This window comes from Rattus norvegicus, chromosome 3 (genome assembly GCF_021556685.1).
Source record: "Rattus norvegicus strain SHRSP/BbbUtx chromosome 3, alternate assembly SHRSP_T2T, whole genome shotgun sequence".
NCBI lineage: Eukaryota > Metazoa > Chordata > Mammalia > Rodentia > Muridae > Rattus > Rattus norvegicus.
Window position 1 is genome coordinate 167,878,025 of NC_141536.1, and position 23,694 is coordinate 167,901,718.

At 51.6% G+C, this 23,694-nt stretch overlaps 1 protein-coding gene across 3 annotated transcripts in view; it reads right to left on the bottom strand.

Moving 5' to 3' along the window:
- The window catches only part of Taf4 (TATA-box binding protein associated factor 4), a 65,266-nt gene extending 41,867 nt beyond the window's left edge, over positions 1-23,399 (bottom strand). For 2 of the 3 annotated variants that reach the window (XM_087654430.1, XM_087654429.1), the window contains exons 1-2: positions 23,066-23,353; positions 22,118-22,990 (exon numbers count right to left, since the gene is read on the bottom strand). In XM_087654430.1, coding sequence (XP_087510556.1) covers positions 22,118-22,990; positions 23,066-23,342 — 1,150 coding nt within the window. In that variant the 5' untranslated portion in view covers positions 23,343-23,353. 3 annotated transcript variants of the gene reach the window in all.
- Between the last annotated feature and the right edge of the window lie 295 nt (positions 23,400-23,694).

A 23,694-nucleotide genomic window follows, 5' to 3' on the forward strand; every position in this document is an offset into this window, starting at 1 on the left:
TGGGGGCTGGAGAGATGACTCAGAGGTTAAAGGCACTGATTGCTCTTCCAGAGGTCCTGAGTTCAATTCCCAGCAACCAACATGGTGGCTCACAACCATCTATAATGGGATCTGTCTTCCTCTTCTGGCCTGCAGGCATACATTTATATACATTCTGTATATAAACAAAAAAATTATCATCAAACTGATCTAAAAGTGCAACAGGGTCCTGAACTTTTGCAGAAATTCATTCCATTAATTCTAGAGCTTACATGAGAGCAAAGAACCAGAATAGCCCCACACAGTCTTAAAAATGCAGAGGAGTAAAAACTCAGGGTCCTAGAAAGAAAGATCCTCCTCTGTAGCCAGTGGGCCACTAATGGGAGGAAACTGTTCTAGGCTGGACACACTGTGCAGAGACTGCAACCCACCCTACTTTACAATTCTAACAAGATTCTTGCAAACCAGATCCTGGAAAAGCAAAAACATAAACATTCTAAAAGAAAACTCAAAAAGAAAACCCTTGTGCTTTGAATTAGGCATAACCAACCCAGAAGGAAATCAGTAAACAGGACAGAGTCGAAAACTCTGAGGCATATGGGAAGTCAGTACAGAGGAAATACAGGCTAAGTATTGCTAAAACCATTCTACCTGTCAAAGAACTTGATTTATAGTAGTACATTTAAACAACTCTTACTAAATCCAACCAGCAGATTTTTTTAGAACAGTGGCCAAAGATTGAAACCAGTACTTCACAAAAGATGAGTCAAGCACATGAAAAGATACTGCACACCTTTGGTCTGCAAGGAAACCAAATTAAGACCACAGTACAACAGCACTCACTACACACCCACCAGGGCCAACATTAGAGGACCCCACCCACACCTCCCAAAGGATGAGGAGATCCAATCACACCCACTTGGGGAAGGTCCAGATCTCAAACAACTTGGAGACCTCCTAAATGGCTAAACAAGCACTTCTCACACACTCCTAATCCCTCTCCCAGATGGCAGTCCAAGAAAGGGAGACCATTTCTACTAAAGCATCTACAGGGAATGTTCCTGAGAGAGGAAAGCTGGATGTGATGATTGATCTTGGTCGGGAACCACATCTGGGGTCACCTGAAACAGCATCTGCTGTTTGCCTGCTTGCCCTCACCCTCTCTCCTGTTGCTCAAGCATTCCTTAGGGTATTGGAACCTACTTCTTCAGGATTCCAATGTAGACTGAAGACCAGCAGCTCTCTGGAATCCTCTGGGACTCCAGCACCAGAGTGGGGCTGCTGAGACATCCAGACTCATGAACTGAACACATGAATTCTTGACCTCTCCATGAGGAGACAGTCATTGTTGGACTACCTAGAGCACAGCCTGTAAGCCACTCTAATCTGGTGCGTGCATGCATGTGTGCCAACATCGACCCAAAGGCAGCCAGGGAGAGCACGGGGAGGAACTACTCACCACAGCAGTAAGATGACCTGAGGTCACAGTCAGTTCCCTACCTTCGCAGCAGGGGGCCAACTGAGTTCATTGCAACTCAGAGAACCATACACTAAAAATGGTGTCTCTCAATATCAACTATGCCTCAATTTAAGAAGGAAAAAGGATAAGAAGTTAACTTCATTCATGGGAATGACTGAGTTAGAAAACAGGTGACGATGTGGAGTGGAGGACTCAGAAACACAGAAGATATCCTGTGAGTTATGGAGGAAACAGGTCAGAGACTCGTCACAGGACTATTAGTCCACTCTCAGTGTTATGCTAGAGGAAAGACTATTCTCACAAGGTTCAGATGCAGGTGTCTCTAGAAGCTTAGTTCATAACAGCCAAGTGCTAGAAGTAACCCCAAGCATGCCTACTGCTGACTGGACAGACAGCTCATGTCCACACATAGAAAGCTACTCAGTACATGCAGCAACAGCTACTGATAAGACAATCAATACACAGCTGAAGAGAAGACACACAGGTCCCTCCCTCTGGAGAGCCACTGAGCTCAACAGGAGCAGGCAGCAAGCTGACCTGTGCTAATGGTGGCAGCTGGGATTCATCCTGTGAGGACAGGCAGTGGAGAGGCTGTGGGCTGTGTGAAATCTTGTGTCTTGACTGATGAGTGGTTAGACAGATACTTGCTTCTCAAAATAAATTGTACTCTGAAATGAGGACATGTTGCTGTATGTAATGTATGACCCTCAAAAAAACTGTTGTATATACATGTCTATATTTAAAGGAAGACTCAGCCCAGCACTCATCTCAATAGTAGAATACTCACCTACACACAGGAGGCCTTAGGTTCCATCACTGGCGTAAGAAAAGAAAAAGAAAAAAGTAGCCATTCAGAGCATGATGACTCAAACCTTTAATCCCAGCATTGACAAGGCAGAAAGAGTGCATATCTATAAATTCAAGGCCAGCCTGGTCTAGCAAGTTCTGGGCCAGCCAGAGCTACAAAGTAAGACTCTACCTCAAAATAAATATTTAAAAGGTGTCTAGTTGGTGTGGTAGCACCTATCTACAAGCCCATCAGTCAGGAAACTAAAACAGAAAAAATTCTAAGTGTTAAGATCGCCTGAACTATAAAATAAAGCAAGACTTTGCCTAACCCCCTCAAACTTCCAGGGACCATGCCACCTGTCCACAAGTCCACAGTGACTGTCCTAGTTTGATTTCTGTTGCTATACTAAAATAATAACAAAAACCAACTTAGGGGAAGAAAGAGTTTGATTGGCTTACATATCCCAGATCACACTTCACCTGAGGGCAGTCAGGGCCAGAGCTCAAAGCAGGAACCTGAGACAAGATAGACCCTGGAAAGCAATGCTTGCGGTTTGTCCCCTACGCACTGGCCAGCCTGCTTCTTCACACAACCGCAGGCAGCTGCTCACAGTGGAGTGGGCTCTCCCGTATCAATCGGGGCTGCCGCTTCCCAGGTTACTCTGGTTTGTGCTAAGTGGACAAATACTAGCCAGTACAGTAACTGAAGAGAAGACGACAGAAAGGGGTGCCTCACCACGACCCAGACTTCTGCAGAGGCCCACTCACTCCGCCTGGAAGCCATCACTTCCACTCTCAGACTCACCCAGGCAGAACTAACCTAACTATTACATGCTTCTGACATTAGAAAAGGATGGTATGATCTGAACTGTTTCCTCATGAAATCAAGTCTTAAGTTTTAGTGCCTGAATTATGTAAAAACACAACATTACTGAAAGCAGTTTCTTCTCTGAGTGTATTAGATATAAATTCAAAAGTATTTCAATTAAAAGGAAATGTCAGGGCTATAAAGATAGCTTAAGAGTTAAGAGTATTGGCCGGTCTTCCAGAGGGGAACCAGTTCCAGGATAACTCCAGTTCCCAAGAATCAAAGCCCCTGAGGTGCTTCTCAGAAATGCCCTCCCAAACCATGTGCTTTACAACTATACACATGGAGCACAGTCATACAGACAGACAAAACACTCATACACACAGAACAAAACCAAGTAAATCTTAACAAGAAAATGTCACCAACAACAACCTCTAAGCTATATCTGTTGAGAAAAACACCAAGGTACACATAGGTTTATTTGGTACCAATGGTAACAAGAAGACAGAGAACACAGCACATCAGATACCATGGGGCACACCTGCAATCCCAGCATCTCCAAGTGAAGACAGGAGAATTCAAAGCCAACCTACACTACAGAACAAGACCCTCTCTCAAAAGCAAACCTAAACTAAAACTAACAGGAGTCAATGCTTACATGTCTGCACATGTTTGTGTGCACATGTGCACAGGCACATATGTATATACTAACAGGAGTCAATGCTTACATGTCTACACATGTTTGTGTGCACATGTGCACAGGCACATATGTATACACTAACAGGAGTCGATGATTACATGTCTGCACATGTTTGTGTGCACATGTGCACAGGCACATATGTATATACTAACAGGAGTCAATGCTTACATGTCTACACATGTTTGTGTGCACATGTGCATAGGCACATATGTATACACTAACAGGAGTCGATGATTACATGTCTGCACAGGCTTGTTTTTTATTTTTTTTTTACACAGAAACAGTAAGAATGGCTTAGAGATTACCAAAAAAAAACATGGAAACCTATCCTGGGGGCAGGAAGGAGAATAAGGGCAGAGGTGCTTCTCAGAAACGCCCTCCCAAACCATGTGCTTTACAAATTTAATACATGAAATGAAAACAAACAACACATAGACATTTGAAACCAAGCCAGGCTAACACGGGCACACCAGATGAGCGAGTGAGACATTGGCACTCACAAGAAAGGAAACCTGAGAAGTGTCTTTACAAGACAAACTCTAAGGCAAAGATCCTCAAAGCCTTGCCTACTCTGCTCTGTTGCTAGAGCTTCAGAGCTTCACTCACATCTGCTAAGTTAAACCAGGCAAGTAAATACACTATCAGACCCTTGCAAGGCTTCCTGTAAGAGATGGGAACAATTTCAAAAGCCCTGTGGCTGAGGCTGCCAGGTCAAAAACCTAAGTAGGTAATGTTGAGCTGTATGCCCTGCCCCAGCACTATTACACTTAGGTGCTGCAGGCTCCTAGACACTCACTCCTCTGCGAGTGCAAGCACACACACAGGCACACACACAATCATCGCAAGCAAGCGTGAGCAATGTAGAAATCACATAACAGCCACAATTGGAACCAGAGAGCCTGAGGAGAAATCAAACCTGGAGTATCAAAGACACATACTTCTGCTCCGATGGAACGAAGAGACAGAATCCCAGGAAGCCTACTGATCCATGTGAGTAACTCCTCTCCACACAACAGACTCCTTCAACTCCTCAAAACACTCAATACCGTCCTTGTACAAACAAGATAGCATCAGTCCCAAGGCTGCTTTAACTGAGTCCTAAGCAGGTAGACCAAGCTTGGCCCTGAGGCACCTGCTTTCCAGAGGCAGCAGGGGGCTGAGGAGGAGAATGATGGAATGATGAGAAAGAGGAGGAGGAGGAGGAGGAGGAGGAGGAGGAGGAGGAGGAGGAGGAGGAGAAAGAGGAGGAGGAGGAGTTATTGTTGGTATTGTTGTTGTTGTTGTTGTTATTGAACCCAAATATGGTTCCAGCTGCAAACACCTTTCCTGACCCTTCAATAGTTCACAGCACCAAGAAGACAGAATAGCAACTTTACTGAAATATACTCACAAAAATACAACTCACTCACATCTTAAGGGCACAGTCTGATGGCCTAGGAAAATATGTGCAGTGACCAACACTGTTGTGATGCGAACACTTGTTCCCATACACTCCAGTGTCCCCAGGGCCACCCTGCCACCTCTCTGCTCTAAGAAAGCACTTCCACTACAGTTCACTTTAAGTTTTGTATTGTTTGGGGGGACAGGGTTTATAGTGCTAAGAACTAAAGCCAGCACTGGCACACACTAACCAAGGAGCTACCATGACTGAGCTGTGTCACCTTTTCCTAGTGTCCCATACGCACAGAACTATAATGCAACACCTGCTTTATCTTGCAGAGTCTTTTTAGGCCACTCACTCATTCCCACGGGAGGGGCACATGGAGTGAGGTAATGAGCTGGTGAGGAAGTTCTCACTTCTCATCATTATTCTCCTGCTCCCACCCTGCTGCAGGTCCCTGCAGGACGTGGGGTCCCCTCACACGGACAGTCTCTTTCGCTGTGGCAGTTAGACAAGATGGTGAAAATGTCTCTCCAAGCACTATGGCCTTCTTTTGTGTAGAGCTGCTTGCCGCCACTGCAGTAAACTATAGGAGCCCTTAGTAAAGTGCTTTGACCTGCACCCACCCCTTGCCAAAACTCTTTTAATTTTGAAGTCAAGATTACTAATCCCCTGAGGTACTTCTGATGTTACCACGTCCTGAGGCCTTTCCTCAGCCCAGTCAGAAGACACAGGAGCAGTTCACGCATCTTCCTGAAGTCTTCACTCAGCCCTGAGGCCAACATGACCCCTTGCACTGCAGCTTTCCAGAGATCTCTCCCTCTAGGAATGTCACCACAGTCTACCTTGAAGGCACAAGGAAGGAGGCAGCCAGCTCACCCTTGGGGGAAAGCTCACTGTACTCCCGCCTCCATTTCAATTAGGAAGATCACACTCTAGTGTACCACACAACAGGGTTGGCTGTGGCAGAAAGGACACCTGCTAAAGACACTGGGACAGGCAGCCCCTCCTTTCTCTGCCAACTCAGAGGTCCTGCCACAAACCAAAGGTCCTTTAGTCTATTTGGGAACCATCAGGCTCTGCTGTGATAAAGGTCATCCTGGTTTCCACATGTGCAGTGTCAAATTTCAGTTACACCAAAAGTGGCACAGTTACAGAAGCCAGCAACCAGTTTTATAAGTACTGTAACTCCTCTGAGGAAAGACAGAGGAGGGCTCACGGTGATCCTGTTCCAAGGAAGCCACTCATGAAGGGCTGCCCCAGGGCCCCTCTTCCTACCAGGTTCACTGCCCCCCACCCCAATCCTGACACACAAATTGCCTGTCCTCACACCAAGAGCTGCAACTTGAGAGGGTTCCTTCCAACTACAACCATGTCCACTAGCATCGATGGCCACCCTGGAGAGCCCAAGGAGTACAGAGCTGAGGCAGCTCCTTCCCGGGAGCAGAGCAGCACCTGCTTAGCTGAGCACCAATGGAACGGTTCTAATGTGGCACAAAAACTGCTTTAAAACCCCTGGGCTCATGCAGTGCTCGAGTGCCACAAGGACCCTAATGTGCTTGTCAATGACCTAGAAGCCATTCTCACATGGCTGGGGGAGTCTGGACAGGAACATGCCTGTCAGAGTGAACCCTCTGGAGCCCTGTAAGACAATTCCACTGAAGTGGCACCAACAGCCCCCCAGAACTACCCTGAACCTGACTTCCTACGCTATCTGACAATCAGTGCCGCTCCCCAAACCAGGCCCTGCTTCTCCACTGAGGCTCACCCTCTCTCGTGCCCTCACTAGTGTCATCTTCCAAGGCCTTTATTTGCACATAGCTCTCGGACTGCCTGCGGTGCCACTCCGGGCTACACAACCCCTCGCCAGCCACCATCATCCAAGGATGCCTGTTTTACTGTGGCTTCTCCATACACATTGTGCCATGCACCCATTTCCATGCCCACTATTTACAGTCTCTAAGCTCAATTTACAACCACGACTGCCAGCAAACTCCTGGGAAACGAATCTGAGTGCCTCCACCCTGGCCTGCCTGCTCCCACAGCAATGCTGCTGGCTTCTCATCTCCCCTGTATAGCATCAGAGCTGAACTATGAAATCCCAGCCAGGCTCTACAACTAACTGTCCAGGGCTCTCTGTGTGCTTCTTTCAGGTCTAAGCCCTGACACCTGCACACTGCTCCACTCTCCCTCCCCAGCACTCGCAGGCTCGTCTGTGGCCTCCCTCCCCGCGCACACAGGCTCGTCTGTGGCCTCCGTGTGCCCTCCCTCCCACTGCCATCTTTCACTGTGCCTCGCTCGTTTTTTAACTACAGCCTGACATCACAACTTTCCCACGAACCTATGTGGTCCCATCCGAATGATGGCTACAGCCATCAACCTCCACATCAGCACAGTGGATGCCATCTTGCTCAGTCAGACACTTGCCCATCTACCCAGAGCCACTGCCTGTTCTCTGTCCAGTCACTTGAGTACAACTTACTGAGAAGATACAACTGAGCCCTTGTGTCACACAAAGACAGGCTTGCATGCTGAGTATGGTCACAAGCACAAAGTATCTCCAAAAGAAAACCACGTACTTCCTAATTTGGGGCAATGCACAGTGTGGGTCAGAGCTCTCCATGAGCTGTCCATGAGCTTGTCTGTCTGTAGTCCTGCCTGAGAGGCCCATCATTCCTACCTTGCTCCTTTCTGCCACATGCCACGTGTACTCCCGTGCTCACAGTGACCTAGACTTCACAGGTTCTGCAGATCCCTCTTACCACTAACCTGAGCTTCTCAGTGCCCCCTGTCTTGGTGTTGCCTGCTGTCTACCTAGCAGGCAGTTCTAAAGTTCTTGCCAAAAGTACCATGAGACCTGCTAGTAGAAGAGGGAGAACCTGAAGGAAGGAACATAGGGAGCAGGGAGTGGGATCCAGGAAGGAGTGAGTCCTAGGTGAAGAGGACCCAAGTCTAAAGAAGGATCCAGGTGGAGAACAGGGGTGGGGAGGGCCTCACTGGAAATGTTCAGATTGGGGGAGAAAGCACCAAAACAAGGGAGTCACGGGCATCCAAAATAAAAGGCTTCTCTGGAGACTAGAGAAGAGCTTCATGAAGGAGGAACTACCATAGAAACACCAGAAACGACCACCACTCTTCAACACAGCCAGTGTCCTCTCCACACATCCTCACAGCCTCCACAGGGGCCACTCAGACTAGCAGGAGGAGGAAGCACGGAGGCAGGCCTTGAAGAGGTTCTTCCTCTTCCTTGGAGGGTCCATGCTCTGTATGTCCATGACAAGGTAAGGCAGGACTCGCCCTGAGCATGATATCCTGCTCGGCTGATCTGTGGCCCCTTTCACACTTGCAAAAGCTCCTGGTAAATGAGATTGTCCACACCTCAGACTAACGCTGATGCTAAGGGTCCCTCTGTAGGTGCCTCTGCCAGCCTACCCTTTCTAGAATACTCTTGCTAAGTAAGAACTCTTTCACCTACTGACCTGAAACCAGGACAGACATTGGCCCTGCAAAGCACAGGACTGAGACCCAGCTCTTGGTAGCCAGGGGCCACCAGCCAAGCTCTGCTACCTGAGTCAGTGGCTATGCCACACATCTGACTACCTGGGCCTTCTTCACTGTCTGGTCCAGTCTACACAGAAACACACACACACACACACACACACACACACACACACACACTAGTGATCACCACAGCCATGGGGACAGACAGTCCTTCAGTCCTCAGTACCCTCATGAGGAGACTGGTTGGCTCCCCACTCCATGCCCTCATACCTGATCACCTCAGAAATCACCTATCAGAAAGGTGGGACCAACTGTGTATACCGGCCTACTCTCCTGGTGCTAGTTCCTAGTCTGTGATCCTTCTCTGTCCCGCCTTTCCCATCCAGCAGTACTTCAGCAGAGTTCTGGGCAGAGGAGACCAGGGATACCCAGGGATCCCATCTACGGGAAGTCTGTACTCATGGGACAACTTCTACCCTAACCACCTGCCACTCCTCTCCTGGACAATCTTTTGTCAGAGGCCAGCCCCCAGCATCCTCGTTTCCACATGATCAACACGTCCAGGGAAAGAACAAGGCCTTGCCTGCCGCCCTATTCTTTCCACATTAGGCTTACACAGCCCTCCCTATGTCCTTCCTGAGGCCTCCCTCCACACGCCAATGCCATGAGCTCTCCCTCTACCCAACTGTGTTTGCTACACAGCATCACAAAGTCTAAGCACAAGGGGCAGCACAGGCTCACCAGAGAGGATGGAGGGCAGATGCTGCTCGTACTACACAACAGACATAGCAGTCACATTGGACAGACCGATCAGGTTGGCTTCCCCATTTGTTTGGTTTGGTGATGTAGTTTTGTTTGCTGAGATAGTCTCACCATGTAATTCTGACCGGCCCAGAACTCAGAGTCGCTTCTATCTGCCACTGCCTCAGCCGTGCTCTCTCAGATGCTTGCATATGCTTTTAGAAATGGTAATTTGCCCATGTGACCCATGTTCTGTCTCTACTCAGGAACACTGCCCCCCACAAAATTCTCCTTAGTCAGATGTGGTGATGCACATCTTTAACTCTGGCACTCCAAGGCAGAGGCAGACACCCTGCTCAAGGCCAACCCAGTCTACACAGAGAGTATTGGGCCAGTCAGGACTACATAATGAGATCCTGTCTCAAAAACAAAACAGGACAAAACAAAACAAAAAACTAAGGAAACACCCTTTGCCCCCATTCCTACAGTGACATGCTCTCCCACATTCCTTAGAAGGTTTAGGGCAAGCAAGTACCTCCTACCACACTCTGGCACCAGGCTACCCTGTGTGTCCCCCATGGGCTCTCCTGTATACCTACCTTCCTCCCCACCAGACCAGAGCTGGACTCCAGCCTGATTTTCTTGTCCTCTCCCCAACACCAAATGAAGGGCCATCCCCATGGTTTAAAAGTCACTCATCTTTTAGAAGTCCTTACCCTGAAATGATTCACCTTGTATCTGTGGGATACTCAAAACCTGCACTCCCTGTAAATGGCCTTCTCAGAAGACCACCTTCACTGCTGGACAGCAGCAACTGGACACATAAGAGACAATTTGACAATGCCCAAGGCTACACAGCTGCCTCTCTGCCATACTTACCCACCATGCAGCAAGGCCCTGGGTGATGGGCAGGGCACTCCTCTACAGAGAACAACACGGATGACAGAAAAACCTGCAGAGCCCACACACAGGAGACACCACACAGCCATGGAGACTGTGGCCAGTGAGACACCAACAACAGAAAAGCTCTTGCTCTTCTGGTCGTAAAGCAGACCAGAAGATTCAATCCTCAACGGCCACTGGTAACAAGACTCTACAATATCAAGATGAAGTACACATGCCGAGGACCACACTGAAGGCAGTTCCCATGCGCACAAGGGAAGGGAAAGCAGAGAAGCCGCTACCACAGGCCAGGACAACAGTGACATACATGCTCACCTGGGTGGGATGCCGGCTCAATCCGAGCTCTCCTGCAGACTCTATGTGAAATGACACAAAAGAGAGCAGGCCAGGCAGGGCACAATGTGAGATCCTAGAGCACACACCCTGTCCCCTGTGTGGCGTCCCATGCTAATTAATAGTCTCCTAAACACAAGCCATCAACCCTCAGCCAAGCCGCATGGCATCCTACACTCCCTGAATCACCCCTGGGACATCTCAGCCACATGGGTGCTGTGCCAGATGCTGAGGGTGTGCCACTCTGTTTTCTGTGAGCAGACACCATGACCAAGGCAACTCTCAAAAAGGACAGCATTTAATTGGGGCTGGCTTACAGGTCCAGAGGTTCAGTCCATTACCATCATGGCAGAAAGTATGGCAGCCTGCAGGCAGGCATGGCTCTAGAGAAGAAGCTTAGTGTTCTATATCTTGTTCCAAAGGTGACCAGGAAGACTGTCTCCCAGGCAACTACGAAGAGAGTCTCAAAGCCCAGCCCCACAGTAACACACTTCCTCCAACAAAGCCACACCTACTTCAACAAGGCCACACCCCTTAAGAGTGCCACTCCCCGGGCCATGCATATTCAAACCACCAAAGTGTATAAGTGTGTGGATGCTCCCACTCAGCAGACAAGACCACTACAAGACCAGCACTGAGGCAACAGGAGGCTCCAGTGGTGTATACTAGCTAAAACAGTGCAGCCACCTGGAACAGTACTTCACAGGGACTCTGCTCAGCTGGGTCTCCAACCCAGAATGACAAACTGACCCAGTGACAGTGGAGGAAGCACCAAGCTCTGCCAAGAGAAAAGGTCCTAACTATCAAGCACAAAGCTGACAGGAAAGCCAGACTAATTTGGGGGGTCAGGCTGCACTGAAGAGTCTAAATTTCATACCAAAGGCAGCAGAGAACTAACTCACAGAGCTTCCTCAGCAGACCAGGTACTTGGCAGAGGAAACACATCTTGTGCTCAAAGAGTTGCCCTACAGTGGAGAAAGAGACACCTGTAACTACACAGTGTCACCATGGCTGGAAGTACACCTCCCTGTGCTGAGGCCATTGTAAACACATGGAAGACCCAGAGCAGAAGGGAATGAAACTGCAACAGCTCCAGCGCCAGGTCTCCTCAAGAGAACCACAGTAAAATGACTGCGCAGCTCCTCGTCTCCCCGGAAGGGCTGTTTGTGAAGTCTTTTTACCTCAACAATTCTATTCACAGAAACAGCCCTGAGTAGGGAGGCCACCCTATTTATGCCAACACCAGGACATTGGTTTTGTCCTTTTCAGCCCACTGCCAGGCAATGAAGATGCCTTGCACAGGCTCAACAAAGACTCGAAAGCTGTGCCCAAGCCCTCTTTTGACTTTGCGTTTCAGTCAGGAGGAGCTCATGCTGCAGCCATGAACTCTTGATCCTTCCACACCAGCCTTTAAGTAAGTAGCTGGGATTACAGACCATGCCACTAGGTCTGGTCCTAGTGGATTTCTGTCACCTAAGAATGGTGTTCATACATCTCCCAGTACATGTGTGTCATGCACAACTGTTGCACACACAATTCTTCACATGCACGTATCACCTGGGCTCAATGCTTCATCTGTCCATACAGTCATGGTCACATGTCGTCATGAGTGTAACCCTTCTTTCTCAGGGTGGCCTTCCCAGCCTGGGAGCCAGGTCTGGGACGAGAAAGACATGGGACAATGATGCCAGGATTCTGGGAAAGCCAGGCTGAACAATGGGACTTTCAGGACAGTAACTCAGAGCCACAGAGCTGAGTCTGGCCCACAAGGCATTCCAAGGACGGAAGAGGTCATTTCTCTCAACTCTAAAGCAGGCCCTCAATCAGCCCCCGACAGTGATGGCAACAGACCATACACAGGACCCAAAGGGTAAAACGAGAACCAATTAAAGTCTAGCAAGGCCTCCAAGCCAGGAGAAGAAACACCCAGAACCAGGCAATGTAACCAGCCTAATAAGAAATTCCCTACAGCTCCTCACAGGAGCAGAACTTCACTGAGTCACCCTAAAGTTCCATACACATTCTACGATCCAAGTTCCCTCAGTGACAAACTAAATTCTTCCCTAAGTGGCACCAAAGTGGCTCCACCCACTTGCCAGGAAGTGTCAGGGAAAACTTCGCATGCCCTGTGTGGAACGCAGCTAACCAAGTGTCACTAGGATGGAGAGGACACTCGTTAGTAAACTGCACTCCAGACTACAGAGCGCTGCTGCCCAAACACACACTCCTCCACCTCTAGCACAAGGGATCGGAAGCTGAAGCTAAACCTCCCTTGGCCCTCAGACCTCCCTTCCTTCCCCACTGTACAGGTCCAATACCCCAACAGTCTCTGCACTTAGAAACAGCCAATTACCAGATTTTCCCAGCTGGAATTAGAGAAAGAGAATTAAGATGCTTCTGGGACAAGACCTCGGGACCAGGGAAGCCCCTGCCCACTGCCTGCTGCTCCTGAAGCTGCACGACCACAATAACTTACCTCACAGACACTATTAGCCAGGGAGCCGCAGCTACAACAGGAGCGGCAAGATGGGACAGAACTCAAAGAACTCAAGTCAAAGGAGCCTTGTGAAGCAGAGCCCACCAGCACCCTCACAGAATGAATGACAGAAGCCAAGGCCAGAGAACAGTGTGCCACTGCACCAAACAGGCTCCCTGACCCCCTAAGCACAGTGAGTACTTCCCCTGTGCAGATGCAGATGTCCCCCCTGTGTTCCCTATAGAAGCCCACGCCCTGCACAGATGTGTAAAGCACAAAAACAGACTCTGATGTGAACTGCAAGCAGGTCAAGTCTCCTTACAGCGTGGCCTTTGGGTCCCTGGCAGGGCATCTTCCTGCTTACTCAGCACCTTCACACAGGAAATGTCCCTACTATGAGACTTCCAAGGCCTGGAGACAGGCTGCTCGCAGACTGAAAGTTTGAGCATCAGCACACCGTGCGGAGCCTAAGGCAACAGACACAACTGGCAGCTGGGCCTGAGCCCACCCACACCAGTCACAGGGACAGACAGGCAGCACTGGTCCCCATACAAAAAAAGAACCCCAGCGCAGTGTCTGTACTGTCTCCATCTCCTACCCCCCAGGGTGGGTTCTTCATCCCTGCCTGCTTGGAAGGCCTTCCTCCCAAGCCACCCCCAGGCTTAAGGGAATCCACAGCCCATTCCAGGAGCAGGCCAGTACTTCCAGGTCAGGACATGCCTGGGAGGAGGCCTCCATAGTCTTCCCGCCATGACCATAAGGGTTACCAAATACTGGGCTCCGGATTATGTTCACTACCCAACGTTCCCACTCAGACATACGTCAAACCCTGCACATTCCACCCAGAGGGCATCCATCAGTATGGCCCACTCATCAGACTCACTGACAAGACCACCTAACCAGTCCCCAGAACCGAGGCCATAAGCAAGTCCCACTAGTGCTCACCTCACACCACCACTAGGATCCTGCCAATCCCATGTCCTGCCTCTGCCCGGCCCCCACAACAAACAATTCAGTATTCCACAGCTCACAGACCCAAAAGGGACCACAAATCAAAGTTTGATTCTGTCACTACCTTGACTAAACCTTCAACAGCTGGTTCCCAGGTGAGAAAAAAATCTCAATTCCTAGACAGAACCAACACAGCCTCACCTCCTACTACCCTTCTCCCCACACCCCTGATCTTTCCCAGTCGTTTGTTTCCTGCACAGACTGTATGGCCGGCCCATCTCTTCCCAGAAAGGTCCTCCCTGCCCTGCAGTGCCTCTCAGCCCAGGCACACAGCTATCACAGCCATCACAGCCATCACAGCCAGAAATATATTTTGAAATTCCTCTGTCAGGTGCCTGGCCCCACACAAGGGCCCTGCCAGAAGAGCAGGGTCTGCAGCTGGAGACCGAGGTAGGCGCCTCAGCACCCTGCTCAGCATGCTCATGGTTAGCATGTAGTTTTAGGTGCAGTTCTGTGAGTAAGCCATAGTAAGTGAGGTCAGCCAGTGCCAGCCCCATCCACACTAATGAGACCCACACCAGCTGAGTCACAGACATCATCAAACCACAACTACATAGACCCTATACGGACAGTATTACTGATTCCCATATTTTGGCAATACTTATCTAAGTGTAAATTGGCCTAGCCCCTGCAAAGCAATTTCTATCAAGGTCTAGAAAATGCCTCAACTATCAGAAGGGTGGGCCATTACAGCAGGTCAGGAAACCCAGCATGGGGTCTGCAGAGGCTGAGGTGCTGGCAGTGCAGCGAAGCCTCAAAAGCCAAAGAGGGCTGTGAGAGCACAGAAAAGCCCAGGGAGAGGACTGCTACACTCCGCAGGGTGGGAAGGTTCTAACTTTATGAAATCAAATAAATCATAAGAAGAGGCAGAAATGGTCAGCCCTGACAGGAATGTCTGGGCAAGGAAGGAGCAACACAAAAGACTTACTTTCTTCCCACTAACTTCACAACTTCCTATAGTAAATACAAAGTTACAATCAGAAAAGGCAGGCTGGAAAATACTAATGCCCCGCAACACTGGGGGAGGGGAAAACAGCCAGATGTGGGGTGATACATATGGATAATCACAGCACTCAGGAGGCAGAGGCAAGGGAACTGCAAGCTCAAGGCATTCTGGGTTACATGGAGACCCTGTCAAACAAGCCAGCCAGAACAACTTTCCGTCAAACACCTTCAAATAACCACTGCAAAGGGAGTAGTATTCTGCACCATTTCACAAGGTTCAGCTGAGCACCAAGTGGCCTCATCCTATGACTTGGGAGCTCGTCCACAAGGCTTACCAGTGGACTACAGAAGCAGCCATCAAGTCAGGACTCCCTATGAAAGACTCAAAGTCTCTCAAAAACTAATCTGGAGGGCTGGTTGCACAAGTGTGAGGATCTGAGTTTCAGTCCCAGTACCCACATAAACTGCCAGTGCAGCACATAAACAACCCCAGCACTAGATAGATTGGCTGGTGGATCTCAAAGGTTTGTTGGCCAACCAGTCCATCCTACTTGCTGAGTTCCAGCCAGCCAGACCCTTCTACAAACAGGTAGTCGGCACATGAGGAACACCTCCCAAGAATCACCGCTGGCCTCTCTACCAAGGTGTAAGACATACATATGCACACACATGCACACACACGACACAGTGGGGGGGGGGGCTAATTTAAAAGCAAGGGGCTGGGGAAACAGTTCAGGCAGTAAAATACTTGCTGTGCACACAGAAAGACCTAGGTTTAACCCAAAGCACACTCTAGGACAAGTCAGGCACGGCAGCTTCACTAGAGCTTCGCTGGTGAGGCAGAGAAAGGAGGACCCCTGAGCTTTGCAGGCCAGCAAGTTTAGAGCTTTACCAAGCTCCTAGGTTCAGTGAGCAACCTTGTCTTTAAGGGGGTGGGGAGACACCATATACTATGCACACACATGCAAACACAAACTGGTATACACAGGGAAAAAAACGATAATTGAGCCCCTGCACCCGTGTATTTTACACAGGAAGTAAAAAAGTAGGCTCTTTCCCTTCTCTGCCACTTTGTGAAAGGTCACCAGCCAAAGACCCTTCAACCCTGCTGGCACCTTCTCAAAAGTGCTGTCAGATCAAGAGATGCCTCTGCCCTGTGGCTGCTCTGGGCCACATTCCCCAACTTTGACCCTGCAGGATGCGCTGGGCAGTAGCCCTGGACAGGGTGGGTGGGCTCAGCTCTTTTTGCTCCTGAGCATCAACTAAGACCTCAGACCCTCAAATCAAATGCCTTCATATCCACAGAGCAGCCTCACTACTAAGGTCTCATTCTAAAGCCAGATATTCGGTGTGTCACAAGAATCATTAGTCCCTCAGAGCAGTGACTCCAAAACCTAAGGTCATCAGCACCTCCCACCTGGACGTCATGGGTGCACTCCCAGCAAAAGTCTGGGGGCCACAGAAACCAGTGCCTCCCTCAAGTACCACTCTACCACACACTGAGGATAGGACCTTAAAAAAATGGTCTCTCGGGCTGGAGAGATGGCTCAGCGGCTAAGAGCACTGACTGCTCTTCCAGAGGTCCTGAGTTCAAATCCCAGCAACCACATGGTGGCTCAAACCATCTATAATGAGGTCTGATGCCCTCTTCTGGTGTGTCTGAATACAGCTACAGTGGACTTACATATAATAAATAAATAAATCTTGAAAAAAAAATGGTCTCTCAAAACCTCGGGAAGGAGCCACAGAGATGGTTCAGTAAGTGAAGGCTGTGCTACACTGTACAAGCCCAGAATCCTGAGTGTGATCCGCAAAACCCACAGAAAGGTGGCAAGGACAAATAGGACTCTACACACTATTGTCTGTACCCACACACACACGTACACACATGATAATAATATTTTTAAATTCCAGGGACTAAGCCACTACCTAAAGACTAACATGGACTGACCCTGGACTCTGACCTCATAGGTAGCAATGAATAGCCTAGTAAGAGCACCAGTGGAAGGGGAAGCCCTTGGCCCTGCTAAGACTGAACCCCCAGCAAACATGATTGTTGGGGGGAGGGCGGTAATGGGGGGGGAGGATGGGGAGGGGAACACCCATAGAGGAGGGGATGGGGAGGGGCTAGGGGGATGTTGGCCCAGAAACCGGGAAGGGGAATAACAACTGAAATGTAAATAAGAAATACTCAAGTTAATAAAAATGAAAAAAGAAAAAAGATTTTTAAAGCTTCAGGAAGGACAAGGTTCTCCCTAGCTTCACAGACTCTCAGAATGGCAAAAGGGCCCAAGATTCCAGCAACCCCTCCCTCCCTCCCTAAGTTCCTACCAGAACATGACCATGGAGCAAGCTGCAGGTCTGCATGCAGCTCACTGGCCCCATACAGCAGCAACAGGTGCTTGGGCAAGCATGGTAACAAAAGAACAGGAAAAGGGTAGATCCTAACTGTGCAATCTTAGCTCTTAAAGATTTTCAAAGGGCTGGAGAGATGGCTCAGAGGTTAAGAACACTGACTGCTCTTCCAGAAGTCCTGGGTTCAATTCCCAGCAACCATATAATGGCTCACAACCATCTGTGATGGGATCTTCTGGTGTGTGTGAAGACAGCTACAGTATACTCACATACACTAAATAAATCTGAAAAAAAAAATTTCTCCAAGCTTTTTGTCCTTGGTGCAAATATTCAAAAGAATATAAAAACCAAAACTTTCACAGCCCTACCATAAAATACAAAACTCCTAATTCTTAGACATAACCTTGCAGTGCCTGATCTGCCTTGCAAAACAACACTGCCAAGCAAGATGCTCTAAGAGAATTGGCCCCACTGCACTCAAACCAGCACCCAAGTAACTCTGGCCTCAGCACAGGCACAAAGCTGCACAGCACCCAGCCTGCCTATGCAAAAGCCCCCTCTTCTGTCGTCCTAGCTTAATCTAGCAGTTTATGGATAGCCACGGCCTGACTAAAAGACTGTGGCAACAGCCCTGAACATCAGCTGGGTCCCAGGCCAGGCCAGCAGAGGCCATGGGAAAGCAAAGTTGTTTCTTCAGACTGCACAAACCGCTTCTGACCTGATGGAGCTTCTACAAAACTTTACATCTTTGCTTCAAGATTTGCAAAAAAAAAAAAAGCTATTATGATTTAATCAACCCGGATATAACCTGCTATTTATAAAAGCTGTTTCCAAATTTATATTGTAGGTGGAAGAAAGTGCACATTTACACAGAGGCAGACTTTGAACATCCTGAACACCCTGACTTAAGTACCACCTACCAAGCCACTCACTCCATTCAGGGCAGGGGCTGAGTGAGGTAGGCACTCAGTGGCAACTCTGGGGCAATTGTGAGGAGGTTTCCCAGCGACCTATGTACCCTACCTCTTCCTAGCAGCCCTAGTATACAGGGCTCTCTCTGCACAGAAGTGCAGTGCATGTATGTGGACACCAATGAGCCAAATCTGACAGACATCACACTAGCACCCAGGAAGCTGGAGCTGAAGGACCTCAGGCAAGGCCTAAATGGGCTACAGAATGAGAGTCCCAGACAGACAACCTAATGAGAGAGACCCTGCCTCAGGAAAACCAAAACAGAGCTGAGCTGAGATGATGTGTTCTCCCTAAGCTCAGAGCCTTTGCTTGAACACACAGCAGTGTGGATGAGACCACCATTCTGAAATGTTCACAGGCGCCTCTACTACTACCAAAATACAGTGCTGAACAGCTCCAAAAACACCTGCAAACTCCAGCCATCATCTCGTCACCACACTGCCCAAAGATGATAATGACAGGCCAGCTGTGAACCTCATGGGGAAGGAGACCCACCCCTAGTCTTCCAAAGTGCACCACTACCCGAGTTATGATTACCAGAATGTTTCTCCTCTTCCTCCCCCTCCTCCTCCTCCTCCACTAGCAGCAGCAAAACTACCTTACAACCTTTGGCCTAAAGCCAGGCCCTGGTGAGGTCCTCCCACAGGTAGGTAGCATGTGGCTCTGTGAGTGGTGGCCACCCCAGCATGGGCCCATTGTTCCTTCCACTGAGAGCAAGACAACCTGCCCCAAACCTATTGTCCACCTGGGTAAGAATTTTCACTGGAATAAAACTAATCTTCAGACTGATGTTTCTACAGCAACACCACCCCTAAAGCAGGGAAAGGATCAGGGATCTAGGAATAAAGAGCAGCTGTGCCCATCCATGTCTCATTCTGACAGGATTTCCTCTTCACAGTCAGTCACTTTACAGTCAAACTGAGGCTCCATAAGCAATGAACTTTTCCCAGGCAAACAGCAACTGTGACCTTAAGTAAGAAAAGCTAAAGTTCTAAGAATGTCCCTTTGGTTGCTGCTAACAAAGTTGGTGTCTAGAACCCCAGCCCATGGAGTCCATGGGCAGCTCTCGGTCTAAGCCTGAGAATCTGCCCAAATGTAGTGACCCACTAATCCACAACCCACACATGTGGGAACCAGCACCTGACACCTGTGCTCACTCCAGAGCCACAGCATCCAGGACAACAGAAGCAATGTTTTCTCTTAGACAGAGAACCTATGATTTAGCCAAGTTTTAGGGCAACACAGAGTAAATTCAATATGAAGGTAGAATGAGCACACAAAAGAAAATGCTAATTGCCATGGGGTGGGGTGGGGGGACAGGCAGGACAACATCCTCCACCCAGATCTTTCAAAGCCACAAAAGCACACACTAATTCTGAGGTCCTCTCACCTGCCCTTCAGCAACTGTAGTCAGTCACACTGTGGACTCCTCCTGACATGTGCACCTGCCATCCAGCCCTCTCTAAAGCTGTGGATCAAACTTAGACTCTGGCACCAGCAAACCAGCAGCAAATCACAGGCACAGTAGCAGCCCTGTGCCTTTACACACCTGTCCTGACAGGGAAGATCAGGGCTCCGCTTGCTAAAGAAAACAAGTTCAACATGATATTAGACGTTCCTATGAACTGTCAAAGTCCTCAAGACCTGTGTTCCTCCCCTCCCCCAGCATGACCTCTATCGAGAGGGCACTGGGAGGGACTCAGCCCCTTTCACACTCCCCTCCTCTGCCAATGGTATGCTAGTCCACTTGACACCTATGTGTAGCCTTGAAACCTGCCTCCCCTCTCTCAGCCTTACCCTGCAAAGGCTGCTATTGGCTAAACAAAGTTCTATTAGAAACTGTTTTCTCCTTTTCTGAATATATCTCATTATGAAATGTATCAGTAGAGGAGGAACACCAGTTAGAGAAAGTCCTGATTGCTCAGATACAGGGAAGACCTAGTATGTTTGCGTCCTCTAACCATGTCTCCCTGTCCTGTTTTAAAAAGAAGTTGGCTTTCCAGCACTGGTGGTAGTAGTTTTAAGCACCAAACATTAGCTTAGCTTTGGGTGTTTTTAAAGTAAGGTTCTCCCTCAATCAGCGTTCCTTATCAAAACAGCCACAGGAGCCAGACGGTTAGGAAGGTGGGTATGGATGGGCCTTCTCCTTAGAAAGCATGTGCCCACTCTGAAGCAGAGCGCTGGGTGTCTGCCACCCAGAAGGCAACAGACTCTGCCCTACTCTTGGACACAAGCATGGGGCTGATGCAGACGTAGAGAAGTGCGAATGATGGACCTATTTACTTTTTCCCCAAGGAGTTACCTTCTGCTCAAACACCAACCCTGAACCTGACCTGAAAAAGGAGGCAGTTGTGATGGAGACGGCAGCCAATGCCCTTTGCAAATGGCATTGTCATTTCTCCCGGGGAGATGGACTTTACTTGTACGGCACTCAAAGGCAATGGAACCAGGGAAAGTCAAGACGCTATGGAAGGATGTCATGGCACCTGACTACGACAGCTTTCCTGATAAAAGGACAACATGGGCACATCCTTGCACTGGGGAGTCTATTCGAATAATAGACTACAAGCACAGAATGAATCTTAAACTATAACATCAGCCATATTTTCCACCCAAAGGTCAGAGTGAAGATAATGAACAAGACCTTTCAATCACACACACGCACGCACACACACGCACGCACACACACACACACACACACCCTGCCCCAGATGTGTGGCAAGAGACATCTGCAGCTCCTAGGCCTTATGTCACACCCAGCGCCTCCTCAGAGCATGGCAGCCCCTGCAACCTCACTAACTATTCTGGGTCCTGTATCCCCATAGATAGGGCAAGTATCTCTGAACCTTTTCGGAGCCTTCCTGGTCCTCACTGACCTCAGCAAAACTGAATTCTAAAGATGCTTTAGCTCTTTCAACGTGACCCAAACCACTTTTCAGAAAGCAGGGGGACACAGTAGCAGCATGTTTTCTAATTCTCTACTACTGCCACCGCGGTGGGCGGGCGGCGCTGCTACTACTGCTTGCACATGTCACTGTGTAACACGGGAGGAGCGGAGCGCTCAGTGCTCGCTCCGGCCCAGGGTTCAGTGGGAACACTTCTGCAGAGGACTCTCAAACAAAAGCAGTCTACAAGCGGGGAAAGGAGTCACTCATCAAACCCAAGGGCCCTGAGGAATTCGAGGACAACAGAGTCAGAGCCTACATGGAATCTGCAAGCTCTGAGACAGCTTCTGAGCCCCAGCATCCACATCTCCATGATCTCCTGCATCCGCAGACCCCTGCGCAGTGAGTGTCCTGCTGACCTCCAGGGATGGCAAAACAAAAACACTCAGGGTCCTCTTTCAGGCACCGATGACCACTAAACCCCTGCTCCCTGCATGGAGTCCCTAACCAGCTTCCCTGACAACAGGGAAGCCCACGCCTTCCACACAGACTTCACCATCCTGCCCCTGAGTTAGTTCGCCCTCTCTTGACCTCACCTGAGGAAGGAGAAAGAAGGGCCCCTCGACCACACAGTGGTAGCCCATAGCACCCCAACGGGACACCAGAGTTCCCTGAGGGCTCTGGAGCTCCAGGACTGGGAAGCCCTCAAAACTGTCAGGTCACCTGGGCAGAGGCCGCCCCTCGGCTTCGCGTGCCACCCTGCCAGGACACAGCCCCAGAATGCAGCCCAGAACTTCCTGGAACGCCAGGGCCGCCTGGTGCACCCGCCCTCGCCTCCCGCCGCGCGCTGCCACTCACCTGGGGGCAGCTGGAAGTTCTGGATGTTGGTCGGGTTCTGCGGCGGCTGCGGCAGGCGCGGGGCCAACACGGTGGGCGTCAGCGTGGCCCGGATAGCGCCGGTGGTGGCCGCCGGCGTCCGAGGCAGGCTGGGGGTCGCTGCGGCCGCGCCCTTCGCCAGCCCCGCGGGGGTCCCGGGAGCAGGCCCCGGCAGCGCGCCCGGCATGGCGGGCCCGAGCAGCACACCGCCCGCCGCGCCCCCGCCCGCGACCCCCGCCGCCGCCGCCGCCGCCGCCGCCGGCCCCGGCCCGGGCCCCGGTCCGGGCTTGGGCGCCTCGGCCTTAGCCCCCTGCGCGCCCGCGCCCGGCTGGCCCAACCCCGCGGCGCCCCCGGAGGCCGCGGCGGGGGCAGGAGCGGCCCCGTTCTGCGCGGCGGCGGCGGCGGCGGCGGCGGCGGCAGCGGGTGACACGGGGGGCGCGGGCGCGGCGGGGTGCCCGGGCGGCCGGGCTGGCGCGACGGGCGCTGGAGGCGCGGGAGGCGGGGGCGCGGCGGGCGCGGGCGCGGCGGGCGGCGAGGGCGCGGCGGGCGCGGGGGCCGCCTGGATGACAGAGCCGGCGGCGGGCGGCGGCGCGGGCCCGTTGTTGACCGGGCTGACAGCAGGTGCGGCGTGCGGCGCGGTGGGCGGCGCGGCGCTCCCATTCAAAGTTTGCGCGGCGCCGGGGCCGGGCGGGCCAGGCGGGCCGGGCTTGGAGGCGCCGGGGCCGGCGGGCGGGACGGCGGCGGCGGGATCCGGCCCCGCGGCGGCGGCAGCGGTGGCGGCGGCGGCGGCGACGGGGCAGGGCCCCGCGCTGGCCTCGGGCGGCGGCCTCAGCTTGGCGGGCGCCGGCGCGGGCCCTGCGGGGACAAGCAAGCGGCGCGGTGAGCTGGAGCCCGGGCGCCGCGGGCCCCCACCCGCCGGCCGCGCTCTACCTGCGGGGGGCGGCTCCGGCGCCGCTGCGGGCGCGCCCTCGGCGGAGGCGGCCGGCCCTGCGCCCGCGGCTCCGGCCGGGCTGCCGCTCACAACATGGTTCCCGAGCGCGCCGGCGGCCGCGGCCCGCAGCTCGGGCGTGCGCGGCGCGAGGTGGTGGTGGTGGGCCGCGCTGGCCGCCAGCTGCGACTCGAGCGAGCCCACCAGATCGCTCACCACTTTCTCGTCCACCTCGCTGTTGAAGAAGACCTCGTCCAGCAGATCCGAGCCCGCCGCCATCTTTCCTCCTCGCCGCCGCCGCCGCCGCCGCTCGGCCGAGCGCGCCTGGGCAGGAGGAGGTTCCAGCGGGGCGCGGGGCGGGCGGGGGGCGGTGCGCGGGGCGGGCGGGGGCGCGGCGCGCAGGGAGGGGGGAGGGGCGGCCTAGTGCGCAGGCGCTCCGACACGCACCGCCCCCGCCCGCGCCTCTGTGGCCTCTGATTGGCTGCGGCCGGCTCTTAAAAGACGCGGCCAATGGCTGCGAGCGCCAGAGGCCGGGGAGCAGGCGAGGTGTTGGGTGCTGGTCGGCTGTTAGAGCGCTGGTGGGAATGGCAGCCGGGCGGGGAGAGCGGCGGCGCTCGGTGCCGGGTGGGTC